Source organism: Mustelus asterias, chromosome 20 (assembly GCF_964213995.1).
Source record: "Mustelus asterias chromosome 20, sMusAst1.hap1.1, whole genome shotgun sequence".
Taxonomy (NCBI): domain Eukaryota; kingdom Metazoa; phylum Chordata; class Chondrichthyes; order Carcharhiniformes; family Triakidae; genus Mustelus; species Mustelus asterias.
The window spans coordinates 17,085,063-17,105,467 of NC_135820.1; the positions used below are offsets into that span (position 1 = coordinate 17,085,063).

General features: G+C 45.6%; 1 protein-coding gene across 1 annotated transcript in view; it reads right to left on the bottom strand.

The window, feature by feature from the left end:
- The window catches only part of LOC144508231 (piezo-type mechanosensitive ion channel component 2), a 206,009-nt gene that overhangs the window by 161,852 nt on the left and 23,752 nt on the right, over positions 1-20,405 (bottom strand). The window contains exons 6-8 of the mRNA XM_078236045.1: positions 14,810-14,928; positions 6,267-6,530; positions 2,474-2,585 (exon numbers count right to left, since the gene is read on the bottom strand). Of these exons, the coding sequence (XP_078092171.1) occupies positions 2,474-2,585; positions 6,267-6,530; positions 14,810-14,928 (495 nt within the window). The remainder of the gene's footprint in view (positions 1-2,473; positions 2,586-6,266; positions 6,531-14,809; positions 14,929-20,405) is intronic.

Sequence of the window (20,405 nt, forward strand, 5' to 3'; positions counted from 1 at the left end):
AAGGAGATCACACGTCCACAGGATATTCCACAGGAAGTTAGCAGCAGGTGCTGGAGTTCCTTGGATGAGCAGGGAATGTGAAACTAAAATGAAATTTATTAATAAAAGGTCGATGACAAACCTGTAGAGATTTACTGTGACCATAACAGGATTAAGGGACTTCAGTAAAGTGGGGAGATCAGAGAAGCTGGGATGTCACTTCTTAGAGGGGTGATTTGATGGATGTGTGTAAAACAAAGAACAAGAACAAAGAACAATACAGCACAGGAACAGGCCCTTCGGCCCTCCAAGCTCCTCTCCAAACTAGACCATTCTTTTGTATCCCTCCATTCTCACTCCGTTCATATGGCTGTCTAGATAAGTCTTAAACGTTCCCAGTGTGTCCGCCTCCACCACCTTGCCCGGCAGCGCATTCCAGGCCCCCACCACTCTCTGTGTAAAATACGTCCCTCTGATATCTGTGTTAAACCTCCCCCCCCTTCACCTTGAACCTATGCCCCCTCGTGAACGTCACCACCGATCTGGGAAAAGCTTCCCACCGTTCACCCTATCTATGCCTTTCATAATTTTATACACCTCTATAAGGTCACCCCTCATCCTCCGTCTTTCCAGTGAGAACAACCCCAGTTTACCCATTCTCTCCTCATAACTAAGCCCTTCCATACCAGGCAACATCCTGGTAAACCTCCTCTGCACTCTCTCTAAAGCCTCCACGCCCTTCTGGTAGTGTGGCGACCAGACTGGGCGCAGTATTCCAAATGCGGCCGAACCAATGTTCTATACAACCGCAACATCAGACCCCAACTTTTATACTCTATACCCCATCCTATAAAGACAAGTATGCCATATGCCTTATTCACTACCTTCAAGGATCTGTGGACTTGCACACCCAGGTCCCTCTGTGTATCTACACCCTTTATGGTTCTGCCATTTATCATATAGCTCCCCCCGACATTAGTTCTACCAAAATGCATCACTTCGCATTTATCTGGATTGAACTCCATCTGCCATTTCTTTGCCCAAATTTCCAGCCTATCTATATCCTTCTGTAGCCTCTGACAATGTTCCTCACTATCTGCAAGTCCAGCCATTTTTGTGTCGTCCGCAAACTTACTGATCACCCCAGTTACACCTTCTTCCAGATCGTTTATATAAATCACGAACAGCAAAGGTCCCAATACAGAGCCCTGCGGAACACCACTAGTCACAGGCCTCCAGCTGGAAAAAGACCCTTCCACTACCACCCTCTGTCTTCTGTGACCAAGCCAGTTCTCCACCCATCTAGCCACCTCCCCCTTTATCCCAGGAGATCCAACCTTTTGCACCAACCTACCATGAGGGACTTTGTGAAATGCTTTACTAAAGTCCATATAGACGACATCCACGACCCTTCCCTCGTCAACCATTCTAGTCACTTCTTCAAAAAACTCCACCAGGTTAGTGAGGCATGAACTCCCTCTCACAAAACCATGCTGACTATCGTTAATGAGGTTATTCCTTTCTAAATGCGCATACATCGTATCTCTAAGAATCCTCTCCAACAACTTCCCCACCACGGACGTCAAGCTCACCGGCCTATAATTTCCCGGGTTATCCTTCCTACCCTTCTTAAGAAACTACAAGGATTCTGCTAGAAGAAATAAGGAGAAACTGTTTTCAGGTTCAATGGTTTAAAATAAAGAGTCAGAGAAAAGCCACACAGAATTATGGAGCGGCACCGTACCTCAGTGTTTAGCACTGCTGCCTCACAGCTCCAGGAACCTGGGTTCGATCCCCAGCTTGGGTCACTGTCTGCATGGAGTTTGCACTTTCTCCCCATTTCTGCGTGGGTTTTGTTCCAAGTGCTACGGTTTCCTCCCACAGTCCAAACATGTGTGGGTTGGGTGCGTTGGCCATGCTAAATGGCCCCTTCCTGTCCCGGCATGCGTAGGTTAGAGGGATTACCGGGGTAAATATGTGGAGTTGCAGGGGTGGGGCCTGGGTGGGATTGTTGTCAGTACAGACTCAATGGGCTGAATGGCCTCCTTCTGCACTGTAGGGATTCTATGGATTCTATGAATTCTTTCACATAAATCAAGTTGACCTGGAAATAACTGAGGTCCGAAAACATGATGGAAACAGATTCAACTCTCAAAATCAAATTGGATCTTTACTGAAACAGGAAAGCTTTATAGGGCAGTGGGGACAAAGCAGAGAGATGGGACTAATTGGATAGTGCTTTCAAAGAACCAGTATATAAATGACCGGCTGAATGGCCTCTGTTGGCACTGCAAAGATTCAATGATTCTAATTAACTGATATGGAAATCTTTGCTAAAGTGATAATTCCAGTGGAATCACATCTTCCTATTATTCTAGATACCCTGACATTTTGAAACACAATACAAGAAAGAGGGAAGTAACGACAGAATGAATTCAGAAGCTGACACTAACCATGTATCTGACCACGTTGGTGAAGGAAGAAGCTTTCTTACCTGTCTCCTGAACGTTGATCTCACTGAGTGATACCTGAATCCGTTTCCTCATTTTCTCCTTCTCGGTTAGATGCTGACACAGTAAGATCCAGAAGGTGAAGGTATAGATGATCTGCAACACGGGACATGTACTAATGTACTCCAGGTCTCAGCAATGGATTCCCACCCTCAAATATAACCTAATCCCAGTCCCAATCCCAATCACCACTTTCTCACACCATCCCGTTTGTTTTTAATGTTTTTGGGCCCATTATGGATCTTAAAGGGTATGGATTAGAGGGTACGAACTAATAGGAGAGGCTGGACAAACTAGGGTAGTTTTCTCTGGAATGGAGGAGGCTGAGAGGAGACCTCTTAGATGTCTATAAAATTATGAGAGGCATAGATAGGGTTGACAGTCAGAATCTTTTTCCCAGAGTTGAAATGTCTAATTCTAGGGAGCATGCACTTAAGGTGAGAAGGGAAAAGTTCAAAGGAGATGTGAGGGGCAAATTGTTTTACACAGAGAGTGGTAGGTGGCTGGAATGCGCTGCCAGGGGCTGTGGTGGAGGCAGATTCGATAGGGCGTTTAAGGGGCTTTTAGAAAAGCACATGAACATGGAAGGAATAGAGGGATATGGACCAAGGCAGGCAGAAGGGATTACTTTAATTTGGCATCATGTTCAGTACAACATCATGCGTTGAAGGGTATGAAGGTTGAAAGATTTCTTATGCTGTACTGTTCTATGTTCTATGCTTTAAAAGGAAAATACTCAGATTCCCGGAATCCCAGCCAGACTAAGATTGGGTTCAATTGAGAAGAGAATGAACGCTGGGGCAAACCAACAATTGATGATAACAAAGGACTATTCCCTACCCCAACTGTTGAGGTTCTTCCCGAGCAGCTCGGTGATGCAGGACTCTGCTCTATGGGGTGTTCCCAGTAAGGAGTCTAACAACACCAGGTTAAGGTCCAACAGGTTTATTTGGTAGCAAACGCCACTAGCTTTCGGAGCGCTGCTCCTTCGTCAGATGGAGTGGAAATCTGACGAAGGAGCAGCGCTCCGAAACCTAGTGGCGTTTGCTACCAAATAAACCTGTTGGACTTTAACCTGGTGTTGTTAGACTCCTTACTGTGTTTACCCCAGTCCAACGCCGGCATTTCCACATCATGACTGTTCCCAGGGATGCAGGACTCTGTACTATACGGGCTGTTGCCAGGGATGCAGGATTCTGTGCTCTACAGATTGTTCCCAGGGACACAGGACTCTGCTCTATGGGCTGTTATGATGTGGAGATGCCGGCGTTGGACTGGGGTAAACACAGTAAGAAGTTTAACAACACCAGGGCTGTTCCCAGGAATGCAGGACTCTGCTCTATGGGCTGTTCCCAGGAACACACACCAAGACAGACATCAGCTGTTGCTGGAGGATTGCCAACTTGGTGAAAGACATTCTTTGGTCTGCCCGAAACTAGTTGGTCTTCCAGGGCAAGGAGTTGTCCCCGACCGAGTGCTGTAGACTGGCACATTCCAAAACCCAGGACTATGTTCTGAGGGATGTACTAAAGCTTGGGGCAGCCGCCACTGAGGCACAATAGGAGAAGGTTGCTGTCTAAGACCTTTCAGCCATGGCGAAGAGAGGGGAATTGTACAGAACCTCCTCTGGCTTTATGACACGTTCACATTGTATAGAGTGAACGTTTGTATCACCATTGTACTAAAGCACCTCAGAGTGCAACTTGATCTATGTACATAACTTAAATACCTTTGTACCATTTGTAATGACCATTTCAAACTGTCTGTAATGTCTTTTTGACTTTATTGAAGCACCACAGAATGCAACATGATTTATGTAGAAAACCTGAATATTATTGTGATGGCCATTTTGAAATGTTTGTAATGTTCTTTTAGGTAGAAAGTATATTTTTTGTGAAAGAAACAGTCCCAGGGAAGATGGTGATGTAGTGGCAACATCAGTTAGTAATCCAGAGGCCCAGGCTAATCCTCTGGGACATGGGTTCAAATCCCACCATGTCCGTTGGTGGAATTAAAATGCAGTTAATAAATCTGGAATATTAAGCTAGTCTCAGTAATGGTGGTCATGAAGCTATCATAAATTGTCATAAATAAAACCCATCTGGTTCACCAATCTGGCGTCCTTACCTGGTCTGGTCTACATGTGACTCCAATCCCACAACAATGTGGTTGGCTCTTTACTGCCCTCTGAAATGACCTAGCAAGCCCCTCAGTTCAAGGACAATTAAGGATGGGCAACAGATGGTGACCTTGCCAGTGATGCCAACGTCCAATGTCCCATGGAAGAATGAAGAATAAGATGAAGATGTCACTAAGCAAAGGCAAGGTAGCCATTTCAAACCGATAGTTATTGATGAGCAATGAGGTTGAATAGGAAGCAGGTAGTGAAATTGGTGAGGGTGTTTTATACAGCACACCCATCCATGCCCTTTTGTTACCAGGCAGTGATTGGATGAGTCTGATCAGCTGATCTGTCACTGACAACATAGGTGGTCAAACCCTATTTGCCTGAGCCACATCTCCCATCCCGTGATCCCCTCTTTAGTAGAAATATTGGCTGGGATTCTCTAGCCTCCCCGCAATGTGATTATCGCGCGCCATTGGCTGGCAGCAAGAGATTCTGGTCCCGCCACTGTCAATGAGATTTTCCATTGACTCCACCACAACATGCCACGGAAACCCGCGGAGGGGGGGGGGGGGGGGGGGGGGGGGGCGGTGGGGTGGGGGCCATTGGCGGCCCCAGAAGATCCAGCCGGCACGAATGGCCGGAAAGTTCCGGCCATTATTTTTGCATAATGAATGTTGGTGTGGATATAACCTGTCGTCCTCAGTACTTTCCACACTTCAGCTGCTCCCATGGAAATTGGAATGAAAGTTTTCCTGGGAAATCCTTAGGAATGGCTTTACTTTATCTGCCATGTGACAGGGACCACATTCCTCTTGCAGAGTGGGAATAGGAATATCAGGAAATCTCTGGACAAAGTCTCCTGTTTCTCTTGTGTACGCGGCACTTACCCATGGGTAAGTTTCTTGTCTCCAAAAGAGGATCCTTTAGTTGTCTTCACTGTTAAATATGCCTCAGATTTTTCTTTTGTCTATAAATCCTCCAATGTACCCCATACAATATCACAAATAGCACACGGACCAGTTGCGATGAGGGGCCTGTGTCTGTGCTGTAAACCTTAAACTGTGGTCCCACATTCATATGCAACCAAAATCATTAAAAATAATTAAGATTCGTGGGAGGGGCCTTTGATTACATCTCAGCCAAACAAAAAATCACACATTCTTTGTTTTCTGTCCATTATGCATCCTTATTCCATACTCCCCCTCCTCCGACACCAAACATTCCCCCATGACTGTGTTATTCCCGTGACTCACCTGAAGAAGGGGCTTAAGGCTCCGAAAGCTTGTGTGGCTTTTGCTACCAAATAAACGTGTTGGACTTTAACCTGGTGTTTTTAAACTTCTTACTGTGTCTTCATAGAATCAGCATAGAAACCATACAGTGCAGAAGGAGGCCATGCGGGCCATCGAGTCTGCACCGACACCAATCCCACCTAGGCCCTATCCCCGTAACCCCACATATTTACCCCGCTAATCCCTCTAACCTACACATCCCAGGGCACTAAAGGGCAATTTAGCATGGCCAATCAACCTAACCCGCACATCTTTGGGCTGTGGGAGGAAACCGGAGCACCCGATCAACTCTGATCACTTTCCTGTTGTTACAATGGGTCTGACGTTTCACCATTTTATACCACGTTCCATACAAACCTTGGCACCCAGGTGCAGACAGGGGGTGTTTGAATGCTTCAGGTCAAAGTCGATCAGCACAGCCTCAGAGAGCCCAGGGAAGAGCTCAGCCTCGCTCAGCTGCAGGCCCGTGAAGAACTGTTGGGTTATCAGCAAGTTCCCGTAGACCACCAAGAAGGGAGAGCTCAACTTGGCCCACCTCTGACGGTCCTGCAACATCCAGATCACGCAGCACCAGATCAAAAGGGCAAAGGTCAGCCAGCTGATGTAAGTAATGCTCCAGACCTGAGGAGAAGGAGACATCTCTGATGAGTGGCAAAGCCCTCTGTGCACCAAAGATCCCTCCAGTAGAACTGAATAGTGAATGAGATTATCAGGAACCAGAAACTTAAGTTGTAAAGAACGGTGATCTGATTGAAACATGTAAAATCCTGAGGGTTCTTGCCAGGGTGGATGCTAAGAGGATGTTTTCCTTCAAGAGAAAATCTAGAGCTCAGCATTTTGTGATGGTCTTTCTTATCATAGAATCCCTACAGTGCAGGAGGAGACCATTCGGCCCATTGAGTCTGCACCAACAACAATCCCACCCAGCCCCTATCCCCGTAACCTGACATATTTTCCCCGTTAATCCCTCTAATTTACGCAACCCAGGACACTAGGGGTCAATTTAGAATGGCTGATCAACCTAACCCGCATATCTTTGGAGTGTGGGAGGAAACCGGAGCACCCGGAGGAAACCCACGCAGACATGAGGAGAAAGTGCAAACTCCACACAGACAGTGACCCAAGCCGGGAATCGAACCCGGCTCCCTAGAGCTGTGAGGCAGCAGTGCTAACCACTGTGCCATCGTGCTGCCCAATATATTTGGACTCTAGTCGTGGTACTTGGTTACTAGACAGATTGCAGTCATATCTTCTTAACACTTATTTATTAATACTACAGGGACAATCTTCCCAAAAAACACTCAAAGTGTCCAACGGGTGGGAAAACGGGAGGCACTCTATGCAAAACAGAGACCGGCAGGTGATTCAGGCCAGTAGGGGTGGCTAAACCCACTGGAGAGGCCAGCAGCAGAGTGCTTAAGGGACCATCGGGCATGTCGCCATCTTCGCCCCCACCCCAGACATCGCCGGCCCTGACCACCCCCGGCCCCCGATTGCCAGTCCCACCATTAGTCCCCACTCCCGATGCAGAGTCCGCCATTCCCTCCCTTCCTACCTTCCTCCCTGTCTGGCTCCACCCCTGTGAGTCCCCTGGGCACTGCCCGGTGCCCAGTGGACGCTGTCAGTGTGTCAGACTGGCAGTGTCTTACTCAAGGGGCACTGCAGCACCCCCCCCCCTTCCTTCCCCTGACCTCCCGGGGGGGCCTCCTACCAGCGAGGCCATCAGGAAAGTTCCCCGTTGCTGGGGACCAGATGTGATGCCCCTGGTGGCAATCTTGAACAGCGAGGTCAGAGAGCCAAGGGAGCCCGGACAATAGCATCGAGTGCTCATAGAATCATAGAACCCCTGCAGTGCAGAAGGAGGCCATTCGGCCTATCGAGTCTGCACCAACCACAATCCCACCCAGGTGCTAGTCCCGTAACCCCACGTATTTACCCTGCTAATCCCCCTGACACTAAGGGGCAATTTAGCATGGCCAATCAACCTAACCTGCACATCTTTGGGCTGTGGGAGGAAACCGGAGCACCCGGAGGAAACCCACGCAGACAGGGGGAGAACGTGCAAACTCCACACAGACAGTCACCCGAGGCCGGGATTGAACCCGGGTCCCTGTGAGGCAGCAGTGCTAACCACTGTGCTACCATGCTCGCTAAAAGGATTTAAATTACCTGCTGAATATTTAAATCAGCCTTACGCCATTCGCCGGTGTGAGGCTGATTATGTTAAAAGAAAGGCATGAGAAGATCACGACCTGCTGTTGGGTGGGAATCTGATTTTTTTGGGTCCCGTTTAAATTTCCCACCTCACTATGTTGGTCGAGTAGCAGAGTGGAGCCAGATAATGGTGCCTTACATCTAACAGGTTACAGAGTAGGCAGGTTGCCCCGAGGCACAGTCTTCCAACCCCTCTCTCTTTCAGGTCTAACACATGACTGAGTGAGGTCAGTGGTGCATCATCAACTGCGTCATACGTCAGCATATCCCACCTGTTAACCCTTTCTACTACACTCGGAGTCACAGTTTCAGAATAAGGGCTTGCCCATTCAAGATGGAGATGAGGAGGAATTTCTTCTCTCAGAGAAATGTTGGAATTTCCTTCTCCAGAGAACAATGGAGGTTGGATCAATGAAAGTATCCAAGGCTGAGCTGGATGGACTTTTAAATGATAGGGGAGTCAAGATTTATCGGCAGGAAATTTGAGCTGAGGTCAAGATTAGATCAGACATGATACTGTTGAATGATCGAGCAGGATTAAAGGGCTGAATGGCATCGTCATAGAATCCCTACAATATAGAAGGAGGCCATTCGGGCCATCGAGTCTGTACCAACCACAATCCCACCCAAGCCCTGTTCCCCTAACCCCACACATTTACGTTGCTAATCCCCCTAACACGAGGGTCAATTTAACATGGCCAATCAACCTAACTCGCACATCTTTGGAGCGTGGGAGGAAACCGGAGCACCCGGAGGAAACCCACACAGACATGGGGACGAAGTGCAAACTGCAAACAGACAGAGTCAGAAGGCCGGAATTGAACCTGGGACCCTGGCACTGTGTGGCAGCACTGCTACCATTGTGCCACCGTGCCACCCTGTTCCCATTTAGGGTTGCCATCTGTGAGTAAATGTTTTTCTGGAGGTTTCATTACATTACTTTTCCCCACGCTCCAGTCATTAATTAGCCAACACATCCATTCTTGTGACGTATTGCCTTTCTACACCAATTGGATAGCCAGAAGTCTCATCACTCAATTGGATGATGCTTGACTGTCAACCCAACAAACGTTTTATCCCATTTTCCATATTTTTATATCTGGTGAAGAGAAATGTTTAAAGAAAATGTCAAGGAAACAATCTCTTTAAAGGTCCCAATGATTTTTCTCCAGGGTCTCACGCAGCAGTGTCCCGGAGATTAATGTCCAGTTCCTGGAGACTCCGGCCAATCCTGAGGGTTGGCAACCTGATGCTAATTTCTTGTGTTGAGGAAGCTGGAATACCCTCCTCTGCATCGAGGAATTTTAATGGTGAAGGGGTGCACGGTAGCAGAGTGGTTAGCACTGCTGCCTCACAGGTGCCAGGGACCTGGGTTCGATTCCTGGCTTGGGTCACAGTCTGTGTGGAGTTTGCACATTCTTCCTGTGTCTGCGTGGGTTTCCTCCGGGTGCTCCGGTTTCCTCCCACAGTCCAAAAGACATGCTGGTTCGATGCATTGGCCGTGCTAAATTCTCACTCAGTGTACCCAAACAGGCGGCAGAGTGTGGCGACTAGGGGATTTTCATAGTAAGTTCATTACAGCATTAATGTAAGCCTACTTGTGACACTAATACATAAACTTAACTAAACTAAACTAAACTAAACTAAATGTGATTCTGAAGGGCCAAAGGGCCTGTTTCCTGTGCTGTACTGAAGGTGATTCGCAGAATTGACTCAAACAAATTATTCAGCATGATGAAGTGTTCAGTGAAGAAATATGAAGGGAAAACAAGTGGGACATTTTTAAAATCCAAATGGTAATCAAATTGTGTATTTGATTATCAGGCTACAGTGTTGAAACTCATAGTATATTAAAGGGGTTAAGAGACCTATTGGAAACAATCTGAGAGAAATGACTGGGATGTGGCAAAGTTTGTGGATATGTTGAGGTGGAGCTGGGAGGTGAGATATATTTTCTTTGAACCATACAATCCCCACTGTGCAGGAGGAAGTCATTCGGCCCATCAAGTCTGCACCGACTCTCTGACAGAGCATTTTACCCAAGCCCTCTCCCCGCCCAATCCCCGTAATTACCATGGCTAATCCATCTAACCCACACATCTTGGGACACTAAATGGCAATTGAGCATGGCCAATCCACCTAACCTGCACTTTTACAGATGCACCATCGAAAGCATTCTCTCTGGCTGTATCACAGCTTGGAATGGCTCCTGCTCTGACCAAGAGGGCAAGAAACTACAAAGAGTCGTGAATGAAACCCAGTCCATCACTTAAACCAGCCTCCCATCTATTGACTCTGCCTACACTTCCCGCTGCCTCGGAAAAACAACCAGCATAATTAAGGACCCACACACCCCGGACATACTCTCTTCCACCTTCTTCCATTGGGAAAAAGATACAAAGGTCTGACGTCACATACTAACTGACTCAAGAACAGCTTCTTCCCTACTGCCATCAGACTTTTGAATGGACCTAACTCACACTAAGTTGATTTTTCTCTACATCCTAGCTATGACTGTAACACTACATTCTGTATTCTCTCGTTTCCTTCTCTATGTACGGTATGATTTGTCTGTATAGCATGCAAGAAACAAACTGTATACTGATACATGTGACAATAATAAATCAAATCAAAATCTTTGGAGTGTGGGAGGAAACCGGAGCATCCGGAGGAAACCCACGCAGACATGGGGAGAACGTGCAAACTCCACACAGACAGAGACCTGAAGCCAGATTTGAACCCGGGTCCCTGGCGCTGTGAGGCAGCAGTGCTAACACTGTGCCGCCCATAGTGAGGACAGAGTGAGAAAATGAGGAGAGAGGATTTAGGAATGAGCTCTTTAGGTGAAAATTGAGGGGCATTTGGAGAAAATGGGGTTGAGGGATGTGAGAATGTGACTGGGTGGGTTTGAGGGATCTAATGAGAAGATGATAGGTGGGTTTGAATGATATAGTGAGAAGATGGTTATACGGGACTGATTTGGTGGGACTGTAGGATATAGTGAGAAAGTGATTAAATGGGACTGAAGAGTATATTGTGAAGGTGGGTTGGTGGAGTTGCTCTGAGAAAAAGGGTGGACCCAATATGAAATAGAACTCTTCCATCACACAAAGGCCATTGAGGTCACACTTCCTTTGACTTTACTCTTAATTTTTTAAATCCCAAGTCTTTCCAGAAAAATGTTGAAAGTTTTTCAGATTTCAAAATAAGTTATAGTATAAATATTGTCTTTCATATTCAGACCCTGTGACAAATACAATCCTTTAGATTGAATCCAGTGTTGAATCTAGTCACATATCGATTAAAGTGTGATACTACTGGAAAGCTATTCAAACAATACAAGGTCCATTCATTACTAAAAAAAAACAGAATTTAGTCACTCTCAAAAAAATATACAACCAGGTGTTTTGGCTTTGGAAAACCTTTTGGAGTTCTTCTGTCGATTCCGCTGTCTGAAAGCTCTTTCTGATTTGGTACCCTTCGTTAGATAGATGGAGAGTTCCCTTGAGAGATATTTTAAGCTGGCAGTGAGCCGCTGTTTCCCTCTCTCGGTGTTGAGAGGTGGCAGCCCTTCAGTTGAACTACAGGCAGGCAGTTGAGCTCCTCTTTATAACTGTGAAGACCTGATCAATTTTCCTACACCAGGATTGGTCTAATGTTGTCAACAACAGCAAATCCAAATTTGATAGGTTCTTGATGGCTGATAGGCTGTCAAAATTCAAAAGCCTGCAAAGCCTGTTACCAAGGCAACCCTGCTGCTTGGTCCTTGATACAATTGTTGCAATCTATGTACCTTGTGTACCTGCATTTTAAACATCCAAACACAGACACAAAACCAGCTTTTAAAGGGACCACACTCCACAAACCCAACTTCACAACACTTAGTGTAAGATTTTCTATAACTGTCTTTTATTTAAAAACATACACTAGCAAGATTAAAATGGCTGCCAAAAGTCAGGTGACTTAGAAACATAGGAACAGGAGTAGGCCTTCCACCCCCTTACCAACCAAGGGGAAACACCTTTCTACACCCACCCTGTCACACTCTTTATGAATTTTGTAAGTTTCAATGAGTCCACCCCTCATTCTTCGAAACAGACCCAGTCTCCTCAATCTCTCCTCATAAGACAATCCCACCATCCCAGGGAATAGTCTGGTGAACCTTTGTTGCACTCACTCTATGGTAAGTATATCTCTCCTTAGATTAGGAGACCAAAACAGTACACAATACTTCAGGTGCAGTCTCATCAAGTCTCTGTGCAACTGCAGCAAGACATCTTTACTCTTGTAATCAATCCCCTTGCGATTAAAGCCCACATATCATTTGCCTTCATATTGCTTGCTTTCAGTGACTACATGTTAACTTTCAGTGACTTATGAACAAAGACATCCAGGTCCCTTTGGACACCCTCACTTTCCAATATCTCACCATTTGAAAAATATACTGCCTTTCTGTTTTGTTTATCAAAGTGAATAACTTCACATTTATTCACATTATATCCCATCTGCCATGTTCTTATGTAACCAATTCATTTAGCCTGTTGAAATCCTATTGAAGCCTCCTTGTCATTTCCTTACAACTTACATTCCCACCCAGTTTGGTGTCATCAGCAAATTTGGAAATATTACAATTGGTCCCCACATCCAAATCATTTATATAAATTGTGAATAACTGGACCTAGCCCAGATCCACGCTGACGCTAGAGTTAGGAAAACCCACCAATGCCTCTACTTTCTCAGAAGACTAAAGAAATTTGCATGTCCACTACAACTCTCACCATTTTTTACAGATGCACCATAGAAAGCATCCTTTCTGCACGTATCACAGCTTGGTATGGTTCCTGCTCTGTCCAAGACCGCAAGGAACTACAAAGGGTCATGAATGAAACCCAGTCCATCACACAAACCAGCCTCCTGTCCATTGACTCTATCTACACTTCCTGCTGCTTCGGAAAAGCAGCCAGCATAATCAAGCGCACCACCCACCCCAGACATACTCTCTTCCACCTTCTTCTCTCAGGAAAAAGTTACAAAAGTCTGAGGACACGAACCGACTCAAAAACAGCTTCTTCTCTGCTGCCATCAAACTTTTGAATGGACCTACTTTATATTATGTTGATCTTTCTCTACACCCTAGCTATGACTGCAACAATACATTCTGCACCGTCTCTTTTCCTTCTTTAAGAATGATATGATTTATCTGTATCGGGCAAAAAACAATACTTTTCACTCTACTAATACATGTTACAATAATCAATTAAATCAAATCAAAAGATCCTTGTAGTACCCCATTGGAACAGCTTACCAACCTGAGAATGACCCATTTATTCCAACACTCTGCTTTCTGTCTGATAATCAATTTTCAATCCATACTAGTATGTTTTCCCCAAACCCATGTGCTCTAATTTTATTTACTAACCTCCTGTGTGGGGCCTTCTGAAAATCCGAATACACCACATCCACTGGTTCTCCTTTCTCAATGCTACAAGTAACATCTTCAAAAAACTCCCATTAGTTTGTCAAACATAAATCCATGTTGACTCTGCCAGTTAAAAATATCCTTTGTAATAGACTCTAACATTTTCCCTACTACTGACATCAGATCAACAAGATGTAGTTCTCTATTCTCTCTCTTCCTCCCTTCTTAAGCAATGGAGTTACATTTTCTACTTTCTAATCTGCATGAACCTTATAAGAATCTATAGAGTTTTGAAAGATAATCATCATTGTATCCTCTATCTTCCTATCCATTTCCTTCAAACACTCTGGGATGAAGCTCATTTCATCCAGGGGATTTATTAACCTTCAATCCAATTAACTTTTCAAGTACTATTTCTTTACTAACACCAATTTCTTTAAGTTCTTCATTTTCACAAGTCCCTTGGTCACTTTGATGTTCTGGGAGATTTCTTGTGAAGACAGATGAAAAGTAACTGTTTGGTTTCTCTGCCATTTCCCTATTCCCTGCTATAAATTCACCCATTCCCACCTGTAATGGGCCCACATTTGTCTGAGTCATTTTTCACCTATAACTGGAGAAACTTTTACAGTCCACCTTTATATTCCTTGCTAGTTTGCATTCATAACTCCCTTTCCCATTTCTTGGTCCTTTCGCAATTTCCGCACAGACAGAGAATTAATTTATGTCTGAAATAAAGCTCACCAAATACATCTTCCCCTCTCTTTTCCCCATCAGCATGCAGAAGGGACTGTTCCCTGGTCATTCCTTTATCATGCCCAACATCTCTTCCTCTTCCCATTGCACTTTCCCATGTAATCGCGGAACCTTTTTACCCCCTCCCTCCTCCTCGTCCAAAGCTCCACGCATTTCTTCCAAGTGAAGTGCTCCAGGGGCTAAGAAATACGTAAGTTTTCTTTCCAAAACTTCATTGATTGTGGGCAGCAAGAGAAAGGGTACAAGGTGTTCAATTCTCTCCTAACATCGTCTGTAACGTGTATTCACAACATGTCATGACACTGATACTTTGGCAGCCATTGTCCTAACAATGCTCCTGCTACTGCCAAGACATTACATGGTGTCAAATGTTGTTTCCTGAAACTTTGGAAACAAATTGAAGGTTTCCGTCTGATGTGATGACGAATTGCTTCACTAGGGATTTATTCTACTGCTTTTAATGAGATACTATGCTTAAAGAGTGAATAACAAGTAAAGCGTGCAATGTTACCATCATGAATATGAGTGCACAGATGTAGCTCTGCTGCAGGATAAAGTCACCAATGATTGACAAACTGCTGGGTGGACTTTCAGAATCATCGTCCATTCTTTCCGTCTCTGTTTTTACGTCTGTAAGAGGAAGCAAAGGAATAGAGAAATAAACACTCTCCTGAAATATAGGAAAACATTCATGGAATCAAAGAATCCTACAGTGCAAAAGGAGGCCATTTGGCCCATCGAGTCTGCACTGACCACAATGCCACCCGGGCTCTATCCCCATAATCCCATGCATTTACCCTAGCTAGTCTCCCTGACACTAAGGGGCAATTTAGCATGGCCAATGCATAACCTGCGTATCTTTGGACTGTTGGAGGAAACCGGAGCACCCGGAGGAAACCCATGCGGACATAGGTGAATGTACAAACTCCACACAGACAGTGACCCAAGCCAGGAATCGAACCCAGCTTCCTGGTGCTGTGAGGCAGCGGTGCTAACCACTGTGCCACGGTGCCACCCACACATTGAGAAGGTGCAAAGAAGGAATGTCCCCAATTTCATTTGATTTGATTTATTATTGTCACATGTATTAGTATATAGTGAAAAGTATTGTTTCTTGCATGCTATACAAAGCATAGCGTTCATAGGGGAGAAGGGGAGGAGGGGGTGCAGAATGTAATGTTGCTGTTACAGATAGGGTGCAGAGAAAGACCAGCTTAATATATGGTAGGTCCATTCAAAAGTCTGATGGCAGCAGGGAAGAAGCTGTTCTTGAGTCGGTTGGTACGTGATCTCAGACTTTTGTATCTTTGTGCTCACAGAAGAAGGTGGAAGAGAGAATGTTCAGGGTGCGTGGGGTTCTTAATTATGCTGGCTGCTTTTCCGAGGCAGCAGGAAGTGTAGACAGAGTCAATGGATGGGAGGCTGGTTTACGTGATGGTCTGGGCTACAGTCACAACAAGGGCTTGAGTGGAGCCACCATGTGATAACTCCCAGGACTTGCATGGAGGAATTGATTGATTGATCCCCCAATAGGACTCTGTAGGATACAAGCTCCCCAGTGATGGAAATTACCTGATCAAGTGGAGCTCATATACTGAGCAAACAAAGAACAAAGAACAAAGAAAATTACAGCACAGGAACAGGCCCTTCGGCCCTCCAAGCCTGCACCGACCATGCTGCCCGATTGAACTAAAACCCACAACACCAGGTTAAAGTCCAACAGGTTTATTTGGCAGCACAAGCTTTTGGAGCACTGCTCCTTCATCAGGTGAGTGAAGAGTTGGGTTCACAAACAGGGCATATATAGACACAAACTCAATTTACAAGACAATGGTTAGAATGCGAGTCTTAACAGGTAATTAGGTCTTTACAGGTGCAGACAATGCTGGTGGAGAGAGGGCCAAGCACAGGTTAAAGAGGCGTAAATTGTCTCAAGCCAGGACAGTTAGTGAGATTTTGCAAGCCCAGGCAAGTCGTGAGGGTTACAGATAGTTTGACATGAACCCAAGATCCTAGTTGAGGTCATCCTCATGTCTGCGGAACTTGGCTATCAGTTTTTGCTCAGCGATTCTGCGTTGTCGTATGTCATAAAGGCCGCCTTAGAGAATGCTTACCCTTGACTGCTGAAGTGTTCCCCGGCAGGAAGGAACACTCCTGCCTGGTGATTGTCGAGCAGTGTCCATTCATCCGTTGTCATGGTGTCTGCATAGTCTTGCCAATGTACCATGCCTCGGGACATCCTTTCCTGCAGCTTATCAGGTGGACAACATTGGCTGAGGCACAAAATTATGTACCGTGTACCTGGTGGAAGGTGTTCTCACGTGAGATGGTGGCATCCATGTCGATGATCTGACACGTCTTGCAGAGTTGCTGTGGCAGGGTTGTGTGGTGACATGGTCACTGTTCTCCTGAAGGCTGTTTGAAGTTGCAGGGTTGTTTGAAGGCAAATACTGGGGGTGTGGGGATGGCCTTGACGAGATGTTCGTCTTCATCACACACGACTGTTCCGCACACATGAGGACGGCCTCAACTGGGATCTTGAGTTCATGTCACACTATCTATAACCCCCACGACTTGCCTGGGCTTGCAAAAACTCACTAACTGTCGTGGCTTGAGACAATTTACGCCACTTTAACCTGTGCATAACCCTCTCTCCACAAGCATTGTCTGCACCTGTAAAGACCTGATTACCTGTTAAGACTCACATTCCAACCATTATCTTGTAAATTGAGTCTGCCTATATATGCTATGTTTGTGAACACAACTCTTCACTCACCTGATGAAGGAGCAGCGCGCCGAAAGCTTGTGCTACCAAATAAACCTGTTGGACTTTAACCTGGTGTTGTGAGACTTCTTACTGTGCTTACCCCAATCTAACACCGGCATTTCCACATCAGAACTAAAACCCCCTACTCTTCCGGGGGCCATATCCCTCTATTCCCATCCTATTCATGTATTTGTCAAGACGCCTCTTAAAAGTCACTATGAACATAAGAACATAAGAACTAGGCCATCTGGCCCCTCGAGCCTGCTCCGCCATTCAAAAAGATCAAGGCTGATCTTTTTGTGGACTCAGCTCCACTTACCTGCCCGCTCACCTTAATTCCTTTACTGTTCAAAAATGTATCTATCCTTGCCTTAAAAACATTCAATGAGGCAGCCTCAACTGCTTCACTGGGCAGGGAATTCCACAGATTCACAACTCTTTGTGTGAAGAAGTTCCTCCTCAACTCAGTCCTAAATCTGCTTCCCCTTATTTTGAGGCCATGCCTTGTAGTTCTAGTTTCACCTGCCAGTGGAAACAACTTCCCTGATTCTATCTTATCTTTTCCCTTCACAATCTTATCTGTTTCTATAAGATCTCCCCTCATTGTTTGGAATTCCAATGAGTATAGCCCCAGTCTCCTCAGTCTCTCCTCATAAGCCAACCCTCTCAACTCCGGAATCAACCTAGTGAATCTCCTCTGCACCCCCTCCAGTGCCAGTATATCCTTTCTCAACTAAGAAGACAAAAACTGTACACAGTACTCCAGGTGTGGCCTCACCAGCACCTTATACAGCTGCAACATAACCTCACTGTTTTTAAACTCCATCCCTCTAGCAATGAAGGACAAAATTTGATTTACCTTCTTAATTACCTGCTGCAACTACAAACCAACTCCTTGTGATTCTTGCACAAGGACACCCAGGTCCCTTTGCACAGCAGCATGCTGCAATTTTTACCATTCAAATAATAGTCCATTTTGCTGTTATTCCTACTAAAATGGATGACCTCACATTTATCAACATTGTACTCCATCTGCCAGACTCTCGCCCATTCACTTAGATTATCTATATCCCTTTGCAGACTTTCAGCATCCTCTGCTCACTTTGCTCTGCCACTCATCTTAGTTCATCTGTGAATTTTGACACATTACACTTGGTCCCCACTCCAAATCATCTATGTAAATCGTAAACAATTGCGGTCCCAACACTGATCCCTGAGGCACATCACTAGTCACTGATCGCCAACCAGAAAAACACCCATTTACCCCCACTCTTTGCTTTCTGTTAGTTAATCAATCCTCTATCCATGCCTATACATTACCCGTAACACCGTGCACCTTTATCTTATGCAGCAGCCTTTGGTGCTGCACCTTGTCAAATGTTTTCTGGAAATCCAGATACGCCACATCCACAGTTTTCCCATTGTCCACTGCACATGTAATGTTCTCAAAGAATTCCACCAAATTAGTCAAACATGACCTGCCCTTCATGAACCCATGCTGTGTCGTTCCAATGGGACAATTTATATCCAGATGTCTCACTATATCTCCCTTGATGATAGATTCAAGCATTTTCCCTACTACAGAAGTTAAGCTAACCGGCCTATAGTTACCTGCCTTTTGTCTACCTCCTTTTTTATGGTATCTGCTTCCACGACCTACCCCGGCAGCGGGTTCCAGGCACCCACTACTCTCAGTGTAATAAACTTGCCTTGTACATCTCTTTTAAACCTTGCCCCTCGCACCTTAAACCTATGCCCTCTAGTAATTGACTCTTTCACCCTGGTAAAAAGTCTCTGACTATCCACTCTGTCCATGCCTCTCATAATCTTGTAGACTTCTGTCAGGTCGCCCCTCAACCTCCGTCGTTCCAGTGAGAACAAACCAAGTTTCTCCAACCTCTCCTCATAGCTAATGCCCTCCATACCAGGGCAACATCCTGGTAAATCAGTTCTTTAGCCTCTCCAAAGCCTCCACATCCTTCTGGTAGTGTGGTGACCAGAATTGAACACTATATTCCAAGTGCGGCCTAACTAAGGTTCTATAAAGCTGCAACATGGCTTGCCAATTTTTAAACTCAATGCCCCGGCTGATGAAGGCAAGCATGCTGTATGCCTTCTTGACTACCTTCTCCACCTGAGTTGCCACTTTCAGTGACCTGTGTACCTATACACCCTGATCCCTCTGCCTATCAATACTCATAAGGGTTCTGCCATTTACTGTATATTTCCCATCTGTATTAGACTTTCCAGACTGCATTACCTCACATTTGTCCAGATTAAACTCCATCTGCCATCTCTCCATCCAAGTCTCCAACCTATCGACATCCTGCTGTATCCTCTGACGGTCTTCATCGCTATCCGCAATTCCACCAACCTTTGTGTCGTCCGCAAACTTACTAATCAAACCAGTTACAACCCAGATCCCTGGTGCTGTGAGGCAGCAGTGCTAACCACTGTACCACTGTACTGCCCAACTGGGTCCATGTTAAGAATGAGCATGCTTAGAATTAGCGGCACGGTAGCACAGTGTTAGCACTGCTGCTTCACAGCTCCAGGGACCTGGGTTTGATTCCCGGCTTGGGTCACTGTCCGTGTGGAGTTTGCACATTCTCCTCGTGTCTGCGTGGGTTTCCTCCGGGTGCTCCGGTTTCCTCCCACAGTCCAAAGATGTGTGGGTTATGTTGATTGGCCATGCTAAAATTGCCCCTTAGTGTCCTGGTATGCGTAGATTAGAGGGATTAGCGGGTAAAATATGTAGGGATATGGGGGTAGGACCTGGGTGGGATTGTGGTCGGTGCAGACTTGATGGGCCGAATGGCCTCTTTCTGTACTGTAGGGTTTCTATGATTTCTATGATATATATTGGGGTGATAGGCACAGCGTAGCTTTCTACCGGATACATACAGGTGGCTGTGCCTCTTGTGTAGAGGCCCCAATCTAACAGTCAGTGGTTGGGAACAGAATTGCCAGGGTTTTCAGTGTATCATTACCTCATGGCTGTTGGTTGGATTGGCTCAATGTTAAGCTGCTCTGTTGCAATTTTAATTTAACCCAGGTACAAGTCCATGTCATGAGGGGGTTTCCACTGTAGCTACCAATCAATAATCTTTTAAAAAATAAATATCTATTGAAGGGCTGAGGTACAATGTTAGTATTGGGGCCCTGGCCTCCACATTCCCAGCTGCAGCCATCACCAACATCCACTCTCTAGAGTGACCATAAGAGAGGAATTCCAAACAGGTTCAATGCTCACACATCATCTGACATGGTAAGGGGATGCCTCCCCCTCCCAAATCCCCCTCCCCAATCTGTAGCATATGTAGAGTACCAAGGGAGCTAT